Raw genomic sequence first — 13,786 nt, 5'->3', positions numbered from 1 at the left:
ATAATATTCACATATATAATACTCATGTACAGTCAAATATTTATAATAGTCAAATAAATATATTCATGAATTTTATATATATATATATATATATATATATATATATGATTTCCCAAAGTCCTATTTAAATAATTTAGATTTTAGTTGCTACCTTTGCTGTCTTTCTCATTCACCAGGCCCTCTTTTTTGCCAGATATTGTCATAGACACAGTGCATAAATTGGTATGGACTAGACACTAGACCTGTGGTTGCTCCGTCAAAACCAGATACCTCATCAAGACACAATTACTCTTCTAAGCTCAGCTGAGATCTCACAATTGGCAAATTGTAAGGGCACATTAGAAAAGCGGTGGGGATCCTGTTTCTTAAGGTTGGCTGCTGGTAGCTAAAACAAAGTCCCATCAAAGCAGGATGGAAATGTGTTTCCATTTGGGCTATTTAATAACAAACATTCTCTAAATATGTTAATATATTGGCACTCCATATCTTTTCTTTCTTGTGTATTTTTGTATAATTATGTTTATATAAACGTATTTTTTAAAAATTCTTACTCAGTGGGATTGTACAAATATCTATGTGGTATAAAGTATATAATGATCAAGCTAACACTTGCATACCAGCTGAAAAAATAACATTACCAATACATGTTCATAATTGAAAAAAAAATGGAAATAACCTACATGTATAATGACAGGAGATGCATAAACACATTTTGGCTTTTCCACTCAGTGTATCTTAATTATGTGTGCTATCCACCTCTAGACACTGCCATCTGGCTCTGGCCCAGAAAATATGTCTCAGTGTTTGTTCAGATAAAGGATAAGGTCCTGCTACCTGAAGTACTTCTAGGAAATAATGTGTTTTACTTCTTAGAGTAAGCATGACTTTTACCCAGCCATAACTTAGGGTAAGTAGAATCCATATGTATTATACTAACAAGGCAAAAACTATAGTATACCGACAGTATATATAATGACATAGTTTCCTTTTTCAGTCAAATCAGTAAATATCGATAATGGAGATCCCAAAGGTGAAGCATAGAACTCAGGAGTAAGAACAGTAGGAAATTAAGCAGTAGAGTCAAAAGCTGGCCCTTCTGTGGCCTTTTGTAATATCAGGGCTATCCTAGACACTGGGGTTAGCCTACACCTCTGTTTTTTCTAAGAGCATTTCTGATTGCTAGAGTTCAGTGTAAAATAATTGTTATGTATGTCATGGGGAATGAATTCAGATTTAATAATTCAGAGACCATCAACTGAATAATCTCTATGGCTTATGGTCTGGCTGAAATACACACAATTTCTTTAGATTCTCTGAGTGTGGTTGGCTCTTCAAATTTAGCCAACAAATTAGGAATGGATGCCTTTCACCAGTAAATCTTTGGTTCATGGTAATTGTGACCATCTTTTAGATCTTGTTTGTGAGTGTGGTTTGGAGACAGAGTCTGTCTCATTGAGGAGATAAATGCCTCAGTCATTTATAAACCACCGTCTTTGGAAATAGAATCCATGGGGAAGTCAAAGGTTAGAAATACCAGAAGATTCCGTAATCCACATATTGTGGTAATGTGGTCTGTGTTATGGTTAAATATTGGATTTTTATTCATTGGTATTTCAGCTGAGAACTCTCACAAGCCTGGGAGCGCCTGAGATAAATGTTGGTTTGCGCTTTGATCCTTTGACATAAAATAACCTGTCAAAAGTTTATTCCATGACATAAGCCTTGTTATATGGGCAACATTTTCAAGCCCTAAATGTTCAGGTAACCCGATGGTCTAATCAGTTGCTATTAAATTGTTTTGCCAAACAGAGATAATAGTCAACTGATTAGACCATCAGATTTTTTAAATATCCTTTTGAAGAGATGTTTTATGAATAGAAAAAAATTAAATATACCCTGTCCTTAATTTTTATTCTCAGGTTGGAGAGACAAGATGCAAAAAGGTTTGCACCTCTAAGTCTGACCTGAGGTCTAATGACTTCAGCATTGTTGGAAGCTTACCAAGAGATTTTGAATTATCCAATTATGACTGCTATGGAAAACCTATTGAAGTCAACAATGGGCTTGGGAAATCTCAGGCAAAGAACAACAAGAAGCCGCCCCCTGCCAAACCTGTTATTCCAACAGCAGCTAAGCGAATTGATCTTTACGCAAGAGCATTGTTTCCTTTCTGCTTCTTGTTCTTCAATGTTATATATTGGTCTATATATTTATGATAAATCTTTTTCATTTGTGTAAAATAAAATCCCATGTCATTGTGACCAACCTCATTCATAAATGCCAGTCTGAAAAATTTTGCATTCTCATAGCAATATATTGCATTTTGGATGCCATGTGATTGTAATAAAAATGTGGCACCTAACTTTTGAATGGCAGCATGATCTTGTTACGTCTGTGCTCTACTGATGATGTATATATGTATAGAAAACATACTGCTTTAGGAATAAATGAAGGATAAGCATACTCCATACAATAAAATCTAAACCGTTCTCTTCGGTTAGTGTAAATTGCAAATATTTCACATAATTCTGATAATAAAATGATGTGCACGCTGGATCCTGTTATGATGACCACTCTAATGTATGTAGTATTTCAAATTTCCTTCCTTGTAACTTTCAGAGAAAGCCATCTTATTCTTGTATAATTTTAGATGGTACTATCACAGATTAAGCAAAAATTATATTACATATTGTTTAAACTTTGTAAGTAGAAATATATTAACTATAATTATGTGGGCTCTGTGGAGAAATAAAGTTCAAAAAGTTACTAGTTTGTAAAATCAGCTCATTTTAAAGTGTGTCTGTGTTGTCAAAATGCCAGGTTATGAAACACGGTAAGCATTTTTGAAACAAAGGGACATCTGGATTTACATAAATTCATACTGAATTCTGGCTTCTGATAAAAATAAAGGATAGATACATTGATTAAATGTTTCTGACAAAAGAAATTCTATTTAATCCATCTTAAAGCCTAAATATATTTTCATGGATTTCATTTTATTGATATAGAATATACAAAATCATTGTGCCTTAAAGAGTCATAAATATTTTAAATTGGAATATAATAATGGATATATGATTCCACATAATTTTTAAGAAACCAAAAGGAAAATACCCTATTATTAGAAGTAACGAGTTTGGAAAAAAAAAATCTTTGAAGGATTTTAGCTTCTTTATTTTATTAAAATGCTTACATATTTTAAAGTAAAACTAAATTTTTTTTAATTCATTTCTTTTTTATTTGAATAATTTCGGATTTGTTATAAAACATTTAAAGATTAAGTATATAATGTCTTTGTCTATGTTAGGCCTTCTAGTTGTATTTTTGTTCTTGCTACAAGTCTAGATTACTTATTTACTTTGATCTTCAGTTTGAAAGTAGGCAATTTCTGGTCTGTAAGTGTCCTATATCCTAGTGGTATCAACCCAATGTACCTTTTTATTTCTCCATTGTTGAAATTGGAATTATCAGTAATTCATATAACACAAACATAAGACCAAATAAGTATATTTACATTATTTGGAGAGTTCTGTCGCAGATGAGAGTTTATATGGTTAATTCAACAATAAAGTGTGTTTAAATATTGTTTATGCAAATTGCTATGTGTCATTCAATGCTATTTTATTAAAGACTTTAACTTTTAAAAGATTTTCACCGATTACCAAATTTTTAAAAAATAAGATGTAATCTAATCCTCTGTAGAACTTCAGCACCCCCTAGTTGCAAAAGCTCAGCCATCTGAATAGTTTTAAAATGCCACAAGTAACCCTACTGATGGACTTCAATATCCTGCAAGGACCCAAGGCAGTAACATTTTAATGGAACCATGCTAGGAAGAAAATGCCTTGAGTAAGACTTAAACCATTTACAACTTTTATTTATGAAAATGGCATTTGCTTATAACACATTTTTTATATTTCTGCAAATTTCACTCATATTCAGAAGTTTGATTTAGATATAGAGTTTTAAGTGGGAAATGTACCAAATGGAAGACAGGTTTCATTATACAAGAATTTATTTATTGAAAATAATGTGAATGAATTCCTTTCTGTAATATTTTAGCCTCCTAAGATCAATTTCAGTACCAAACTAAATACATAGCCATATAAGGATTAAGTGTGTATATAGAACTTCAAGTGGGACATTAGACAGTGATCATAACAATGAAGTCCAATTAGTGTCCACTTAACAGTTGTTCTATAATTATTATCTCAAGGACTTAGTCGCTTAACCCCAGGGTAGTTCTGGTCTGTGTCTTTAAATATTATGTCTTTCTAGGAGACTCGCAGTGTATTTACCTGTATCTCAGTATCTCAGATCCACTGTCTCCAAAATAAAAAATTATCTTGTCCTCACAATCAGTAGGTTCTCTCATTCCCTTATTCCTGTTAAAGCCGTCCCTGTTGCAGTCAGCCATATTAAATCTTCTTTCCTTCTCTCACTCTACACCCGTTCAAGTACCGAGGCATATAGATTCTCCCTCTCACACCTACCACTTCCTCCTCTCTGTTTCTGCTGACACAACTCTAATTCACTTGCCCTTTCCCATTCCTTATCAGACTGTTACAGCAGACTCGCTCCACTAGAACCCAGCTTATTATTATTATTATTTTCATCAGGTAGGCTTCACACCCAATGTGGGGCTTGACCTCATGATCCTGAGCTCAAGAGTCACATGCTCCACTGACTGAGCCATCCAGGCACCTCAAATCAGCTTATTTTTGTACTGTGTGATACTCATTTTTTTTAATTACCCAAGTAAGACGTGAATACCTTGATGTATTAGAAACCAAGATGTATTTCAAGTAAGCACTCAAAGTTGCTGTCATGGCAGCTGCTCTCCAAGCTCTTTTCTCTTTTCCCCAGAGGTCACCACCTTAGGCATCTGCCTTAGGCATTTACAACTCTATCCGTTTTTTTAAATCAAATTTTTAATTAAAAATTTTTTTAACATTTATTTATTTTTGAGAGAGACACAGAGACAAAGCATGAGTGGGTGAGGGGCAGAGAGAGAGGGAGACACAGAATCCAAAGCAGGCTCCAGGCCCTGAGCTGTCAGCACAGAACCTAATGTGGGCCTTGAATCCACGAACCCCAAGATCATGACCTGAGCCAAAGTTGGACCCTTAAATGACTGAGCCACCCAGGCACCCTTATCCAGTTGTGTTTTTTAAATGTTTATTTATTTATTTTTGAGAGAGAGAGAGCACAAGTCAAGGAGGGATACAGAGAGAGAGGGAGACACAGATTCCAAAGCAGGCTCCAGACTCTGAGCTGTCAGCCCAGAGCCTGATGTGGGGTTCAAACCCATGAACCGTAAGATCATGACCTGAGCCAATGTTGGGCACTTAACCGACTAAGCCACCCAGGTGCCCCCCCATCCAATTTTTAAATATGAAAGATAATTTAATGTAATGGGATTTAACATAAAGGGGATTTTACCATATGTTTTGTTTTGCAATTAGCTTAGTTTTTGTTTAATATGTCTTGGAGATCTTTCTTTGTGAGGACATATTGGACATTCGTAGGTCTATCTTCTGTCTCCTATTATTTTATAGCATGAATATGCCTGAACGTAGCTTCCTCTTAAACAGAAATTTGTGCACATATGAGTATTCTTCCATGAGACAAATGCCAGAAGTGAAGTTACTGAGTTGAAAGATGTATACATTTTAGATTTGGGGAGTTCTCCCAGATTTCCCTCCTAAAAGCTACAAATGTAGCTTTTCATCATGATAAACTCTCACAACCTAGTCATCTCTTAACCTATTTTATGTCATTGACATATTACTTTTATAGCTCTTTTGAAATTGTTTCAGACTTTTAGAAAGCTTGCAAAAATATTCCAAAGAATTCCTGTCTACCATTTATCCAGTTTCCTCAAATGTGAATATTTTATCATATTTGCTTTATTCCCCACTACTGTGTGTGTGTGCGCATGTGTGCGTGTGTGTGTGTAAGTGTGCGTGTGTGAGTGCATGTGTGTGTCCTTGAGACTTTTTTTTTCTGAAACATTTAAAATAAAGTTGCATAAAGATATGATGATGTCCCTTTACCTCTACAAACTTCAGTGTACGTTTCCTAAAAGAGAACTTGGTACCACCATAATGCCAAGTATCCATATCAAGAAATTAACATTAATAAAATGCTATATTCTAGAGACTTTATTCCAATTTGCCAATTGCCCCACCGTGTTCGGAGGGGGTGTTCAAGATCCAATCCAGTTTCATATATTTCACTTAATTATCATGACGTTGAGTTCTGTAAAATAAAACTGTGATCGTGGCATCTGGTCAAACATCTCTAGTACCTTGTGTTGCCCAATGAGCTAAGTAAAAAAAAATCCTCTTTCTGACATGAGATTCTCTCCTGTTAAATGTTTAATTTATCCCTGAAGCTGTTTCTCCTACTACTCCTCTGCTCACATTTTGAAATCCAACCAAATTGATTTTGACCTTTATGTTTCATTTAGTAGTGATTGGAGTGTTAAGTTCAGCCAGGTACCTTGCCTTATAGGAAAGTGGTTTACGTTTCACTATTTCTTTTACGTGTGCCAGCCTTGGATGTCATGTCTTTAAATACTCCTTTTAACTGATGTGTTTTCACTCAACATTGTCTTTTAGTTACATGGTTACATCTCTATTGAAAAATAAAGTTAAAATATTTCCCATTACATACACAGTGTTTAACTCAAGCTGCTCTAAAAACAACTCAATTTATCATCTATTACACTGAAAACTTCAGCTTACGCAAATAGTTGAATATAAAATTTTAAAGTACCAAGCCTAGGGGTGCCTGGGTGGCTCAGTCAGTTAAGCGTCTGATTTCGACTCAGGTCAAGATCTCACAGTTTGTGATTTCAAACCTTGCATTGGGCTCTGTGCTGACAGCTCAGAGCCTGGAGCCTGCTTCAATTCTGTGTCTCCCTCCCTCTGCCTCTCCCCTTCTTGCACTCTCTCTCTCTCTCTCTCAAAAATAAATAAATATTAAAAATACAATACCAAGCCTGTGATAAATGGTTAGAAATATTTTTGATAACTTTTACTCAATGCTTTCTTGTTAGAATATTACCTTGCTTTAGAATAGCAGATTTATTCCAATTATATTTTCAAATTAAATGCATATGTTTATATAACATATTAATAATTTAGCATTCATTAACTCACCTTCACTTTTTAACTAAACAGACTTTCTTGTGATTAATATTAATGGATAATATGAATGTTATATTCAAGGTTGGTTATACTCTTAGTGTGTGTATACACATATATACAGACATTTAATATTTTATATTTAATATGTTTTATATTTTCTCTACATATATACCCATATATTGTTATATATGCATATATATTATTTTATTTTGTCCTTACTCAGCAAGAACAATGAAATTTTGGAATTTCTATATTCTAAACAATAAATACCATTTACATTTCCACAAGTACTTTAAGATTTCTCACATCTCACATATCATACCCCAGACAATTCTTTCTAAACCCTCTTTAGCCTAGAATACTGAAAAAAAAAATGTAGCTAGGTAAATGCTTCTTGGGTACTTAATATCTTAATATGTGTTAACCAAAAACTGTGAGAACAGAGATTCCATTCCTAAATGAGAGTCAACAGTGTGAGAAGGAAATATACATTAAATTCCCAAATCACTATAAAACAAATCAGAATGCATAATGCATATTATCAAAGCATAAGGAGGAACAAAATCATTTGTGTCAAAGGAAAAAAAAACCTGTCTTAAGGAAAAGTAAGAAATACTTTAATATACCCATTAATAAAGGCCATTTTACCATTGATCATAGAATTTTGAAGCTAGACATTAGCTAAAAAAAGAAAATTATGATACGTAAAGTGCAGAAACATTGCAATTAAAAATGTCGAAGTGCTATTTGAATTTTATTTCCTAGTTAACATTGCTGAGGAAATAATGAACAGTAAAGGAAAGTTTCCTTAGCTGATGATGTAATGCACTTTACCTAATGTTTGTTTCTTAACTAAAACTCCCATCTGATCTTAATCCTGTAGCTTGAAACATTTTTCAGTAAATCCCAATTTGCAGCCTGAGGCAACTGCAGTTCAATTAATATCATTCACAGTGAGGTTGTCAAAAGGAGTCAGAGCCCTCCACCCCTTCAGCAAGAATGCAGTCAAACTACAGGTCCTTTCCCAATTACCTCATCAAACAGGGATTTTATTAGTCAATTAGCATTGCCTCACCCTATGCCATCGATGACACATAACAGAAACCCCATTTGGTGAAACGGTAAACAAGATGAAGAGGCAAATGATTTCAGTTTTTGAAAAGCTCAGCTCAGTTCACTGTATGTTCCCATGGGATATTCTTTTAAGTGTTTATTAGAGTTGGAAGTATAGCAGGAGGAAAATGGCATTTAACAAGAGTAAACACCCTGTCCACTTCTCTTTGAGGACTGCGACCTCACGCCATATAGCTTTTAGGTATCTCCTCCTTAGGACACAAGCACACAAGCACATCCGCTTGCTTTACTAACAGGGTTTTTTTTGTTGTTTTGTTGTTGTTTTTTTTTTATAAATCTAAGTCAGAATTTTCAGGGTTGTCAGCTACAAAGATGATCTTTAACTTATTAACTGGGAGAATTATATGGAACTCATTAAGAGGGAATACCTAATAAAGTCTGCCTTAGACTATTATAAAGCCTCATTCTAAACACAGCTGCACTTGTCTGGTTCATTCATTTGTATACTCAAAAGCCCTTTCATTCAAAAATCACCGGAGTTTCCAATCAGTCCACTGGCATCTTAGAAGCTTCCAAATTTCTAGATGAATTAATTTAAATGTCTAAAGAAAAATGTGAACTTTCCTAATGAATATATGCGGGACATGCATCATATAAAAATAATCTTAGGGTCTAAACAAAGACGAAAGCCAATTATTGTATTATATAGGGAGGCGGGAGTGGGTAGCAGAAAGACTAAACGTTATAGGACCTAGGTTATAGTTCTGAGTTTGCCATATACAATCCTGCAAACCTTCTCAAAGAATCTTTTTCTCCGTTGCCCTATTTTTAAAGAGGGAATAAAAATAATGCAAGAATGACCAATTACAACATGTAAGCCTGCCTTTTATAGTCCATTATAGACGAGGATTTGGGAACATAGAATCGAGGCTAGAATCCTATTTGCTAGTGTAAATCTTGGCAAGTTATTCAACATCTGTGGGCCACAATTTGCCTATTTCTAACTCAGGGGTCGCAATGACAACCTCGTAACGTTTTTGTGGCATTTTAATTTGTTGTTATAGGTAACATGCTCAGCAGAGTTCCCAGCACATAGTACGTGTAATAAATTATCGTTCTTACCTCATTTTACCTCTTACTACTATAACTACACTATTTCTAAGGAAGCTGCCACTTTTCAAAAGTTCTTTATTAAAATAACGAGTATTGGGCTAAAAAATACACTGACATTTTGACAATAGATTCACATCATGTCTGTCCTTCAGGTATTTTAGCACTCATAATCATCGAGATCAATTTGGAGTGTAAAGGACTTTAAGAATAGAAACAACATCAGGAACTATAAATTGCCTATTAAAATATTCTTGGAATGTGTAAAAAAAAATCTTCGGGCTATTTACTTGGAAGTCCATAATGTAAACATTAGGTTGTGGGTAATGGAATATAGCAATGCCAAAAATTCAGAATCCACATATTTAAGGGTCATATTCTACATGTATCCTATACAAATAGATAAATGAGAATATTTTAGATTTTTTTAAAAATAATACAGAAAAGAATTTTCTAAATATGTTACCCATCTTGTTCAAATTGAGCTTAGTCTCTAATAACCCATGAATGTATGGTAGTAATACAAAATAATTAATGCTCTTAACAACTATCCTGGAGAACTGCACGATTCTCAAGTTCTTTCTGAAACATAGAGGGAATACTAAATTATGTTCAGTAGAATTTTCATTTTAATATATTTTATTGTACTTTAATTCTTTGAAGATTGGTAACCCAACTATGTACTGAACATATTCTCAATTAACCCAAATATCCAATTAGCCCAATTCTGTATAAATAATGTGTTGCATTCTGAACTTACATTGAAAATATATGAGGCCAACCCCTAAGTAACAAAATTATATTGAACTTCTTAAGGCAACATAATTTATATGATAGCCATAGTATTTATCCATTTATGAAGAAACTTTTGTTAAAACCTTGACATCTAACAGGTGTAATGCTGTGAAAATATTAAAGTAAAAACTTAGTATGTGTGTGTGTGTGTGTGTGTGTGTGTATGAATAGGTGTAAGTGAATATATATAATATATTATATATATGTATACACACACACACACACACACACACACACACACATAGTATAGTAACAATTGGTGTTTTATTTGCAACTAAGACATACTATATTTTGCCCTTTATGAAGTACTATTTTATGTATATATGGAACAGTTTCACATTAAGGTTACATTAGAAGCTCTTTGAGAGAATGCCTATTTAAGGATCAAATAAAATCAGTGTGTGCTAATTGATATGAACCAGATGGCCCACAGAGAAAAACTTAGTCTCAACAGATTGTTCCATTTATTTATTTGTGTGCTATTCACTGAAAACACTCCCATTCTTGTATACGCCCCAGGTTAATTCTGCCCCACCTCATAAAATGAACTATAGCTTCTCCCCACATCATTCTATACATCAAGAACAACTCCTGGTTTTTTTTACATTCCAAAGGGCTCAGGAAGGAAACACACCCAGCTGCCTCCCCATTTCTCTTAGTCCAGTTCTTTTGAGTTTGCCCATAATTCAGGTTGAATCTAACTCCTTCCACCAAACGCTGTGTCAGTCCTGTCCTCCAACGCAGGTTGGCAACTGCAGAATATCCTGTCTTGGTAGGATTCCTTCTCTTGGTGTCTATTCGTGAGTCATCATCCTTGATCCCAGCCCAGATGGCAGCCTTTCTTCTTCCATTCTTCCACTTCCATGGCTCAACCTCCTCTCGTGCCCTCAGGTCCATATGTTTCCGCATGTGTCCTCTGTGCCCCCTGGAATGCCCATGCTGGTATAAATAAAATCTTATCATCCTTAAGCTTTATGTGTGTGTGTTTTAATGTTTATTTATTTATTTATTGGGAGAGAGAGCATGAGTGGTGGAGGGGCAGAGAGAGAGAGAGAGAGAGAGAGAGAGAATCCCAAGCAGACTCCACACTGTCAGCACAGAACCCAACATAGGACTGGCACTCAGGAACTGTGAGATCATGACCTGAGCCGAAACTGAGAGTTGGTCGCTTAACCAACTGAGCCACCCAGGCGTCCCAAGCTTTATGTGTTTTATTCATTCCCCTGCCTTGCCTGTACTTAATCAAAAGTGGTTATCAACTATATCAGTTTCAGATGGGCCCTGTTTATCTTCCCTCACTACGTACGGGGTAAGGGACCTGAATTAGTGTCTTGCTTGGTCTCCAGTGGTTTTCCAGATTATTTCTCTACCAATGTATTTTAGACCATTGGAGCAGTATAAGAAATCACCATAGACTGGATGACTTAAACAACAAGCATTTATTTCTCACAGCCCTCGAGTCTGATAGTTTGAGATTAGGGTGCCAGCACAGTTCTTAGGGAACTCTTCCTGGCATACAGAGGGCCATGTTTCTGTGGTGTCCTCACATGGCAAAAAGAGAGCTCGTTAGCTCTCTGGCCTCTTCTAGGAGAAATAATCCCATTCATGAGAACTCCACCCTCATGACCTAATTACTTCGCCAAAGCCTAATCTCTAAACACCTTTACATTGGGATTAGGATTTCAACATATGAATTTGGGGGAGCCCAAACATTCACACCACTGCACTATACAAAACTACTTTTCTTTTTTTTTGATGCTTGAATTATCTTCCTTTATTATGCTTTTAAACAGGTGTGTGGATCTATGAAAGAGAGATCTGTGGGAATGGAAAACAATCAGAAAAATGGTAAAGGAAATATAATAATTACTTATTTTCCAACACTGAGAATTAAATCACTCTAACTTTCTGAAATATTTGATTTGAATTTTTTAATTCATTTTATTGATAAGTAACATATGAATACTTTGTCTTATTTGGTTTTTTAAGTAAACTATGAAACCTAATAAAGGGAAACCTCACTAAAATGGAGCCAGGAGACCAGAAGGGGAAGCTCCTAGGCCCTACCGCTTGTCATCCATCGCAGCCGGGCAGGAAGAGACATAACTTGCAAATGATAATACTCTAGCTACTACTTTACTACCCAGCAGGAGGAAAAGGTTTTGCTCCTCCCCCAGCAACAACTCAGCCAATGAGAGACTGTCACAACTCAGCCAATGAAAAGCCACTGCATTTCAAACTCCCAGTTTACTCCAATGAACTTTTTGTTTATAACAGCCCTCCTGTTGTGTTTATAATGTAAACAACATGCTATGTTTTGTTTATAACAGCCCTTCTATAACAATCCCTATCCTCTATAAGGAACATAACCTTCTTTTGTTCTCCAGACTTGCCTAAGATTTGCCATAGCTTGTTTGTCCTGAATTGCCAATTTTCTGCTATTTCTGAATAAATTCGCTGTTGCTGCTAAAATAACAGTTTTATTTATAAAGTTAACAGAACCTAAAGTATAAACTTGAAATTGTCACCTGTTATTTATCTAGAGTCTCTGCAGTTATGCCTAGAGGCAATTATGGTTATCAGTAGGTTTGTATTTTTCCAAATATTATCTTATGATATTAAAGAAAAAATATACAAATAGTAGTGTTTTAAAATTTACATAAATGATATCTAAGTATATGTATCACACACAATATTAGATTTTTATTTTTTTTATTTTTTAATGTTTATTTTTGAGAAAGAGACATACAAAGCGTGAGTGGGAGAGAGGCAGAAAGAGAGGGCGACACAGAACCCGAAGCAGGCTCCAGGCTCTGAGCTTTTAGCACAGAGCCCGATGCAGGGCCCAAATCCTCGAACTGTGACATCGTGACCTGAGCCAAATTCGGATGGTTAACCAACTAAGCCACCCAGGTGCCCCTGTGAGAATGATTTTTTTAAATGCTTATTTATTTATGCTTATTTATTATGCTTATTTATTATTTATGATATAGAGAGAGTATCCGAGCAAGAGAGAGAGGCAGAGAGATTGGGAGACAGAGGATGGGAAGCAGGCTCCACATATCAGCGCAATGCCCAATGCTGGGTTTGAACCCGAGAACCAGGAGATCATGACTTGAGACAAAATCAGGAGTTGGAGGCTAAACTGAGCCACCCAGATGCCCTGGAATGATTTTGTGTAGTACATAAATAACTACAGGTAGAACACCTGCACATTAAAAAAATAATTTATAATACAAAGTTTTTTGTAGGATAACTATATCAATTTACACACCTAACATTGTATAAAAGAACTTATTTTCACCCTCATTCAGCAAGAGATACAGTCAGAATTTAACAATTAGAAATTTACCGAGCTAAAGTGCTAAATATACTCATTGTCTCAATTTGAAGCTATTGACATAATTATATGTTTTTTCTTCTGTAAACTATTATGTAGTTACTGTGTTAGAAGATTTTCTAAAGCAAAATAATACCTGTATTCCTGACATAAGCAGTTTTTTCTGTGATGTATTATTTTAAGCAAGATCCTTTTTGTATTTAATATTGTCTTTTAAAAGTTATGTAACATTGCTATATCTGTATTTATATGTGAGATGGGCCAAAATAATATCATTTTCATATGTCATCCATATTCTGTTCATGCATAAAGA

The 13,786-nt window shown here is 34.9% G+C and overlaps 1 protein-coding gene across 2 annotated transcripts in view; it reads left to right on the top strand.

The window, feature by feature from the left end:
- The window catches only part of GLRB (glycine receptor beta), a 95,977-nt gene extending 92,381 nt beyond the window's left edge, over nt 1-3,596 (top strand). For both annotated transcript variants that reach the window (XM_019441159.2, XM_019441161.2), the window contains exon 10: nt 1,920-3,596. In XM_019441159.2, the coding sequence (XP_019296704.1) occupies nt 1,920-2,216 (297 nt within the window). In that variant the 3' untranslated portion in view covers nt 2,217-3,596. The remainder of the gene's footprint in view (nt 1-1,919) is intronic.
- The last annotated feature ends 10,190 nt before the right edge of the window (nt 3,597-13,786 follow it).

The sequence above is a fragment of the Panthera pardus genome, unplaced genomic scaffold (genome assembly GCF_024362965.1).
Source record: "Panthera pardus isolate Hobbes unplaced genomic scaffold, ASM2436296v1 HiC_scaffold_13, whole genome shotgun sequence".
In the NCBI taxonomy this organism is placed as follows: Eukaryota; Metazoa; Chordata; class Mammalia; order Carnivora; family Felidae; genus Panthera; species Panthera pardus.
Note: the sequence above shows the minus strand (reverse complement) of the source record. Positions and strands in the feature narration are given on the sequence as shown.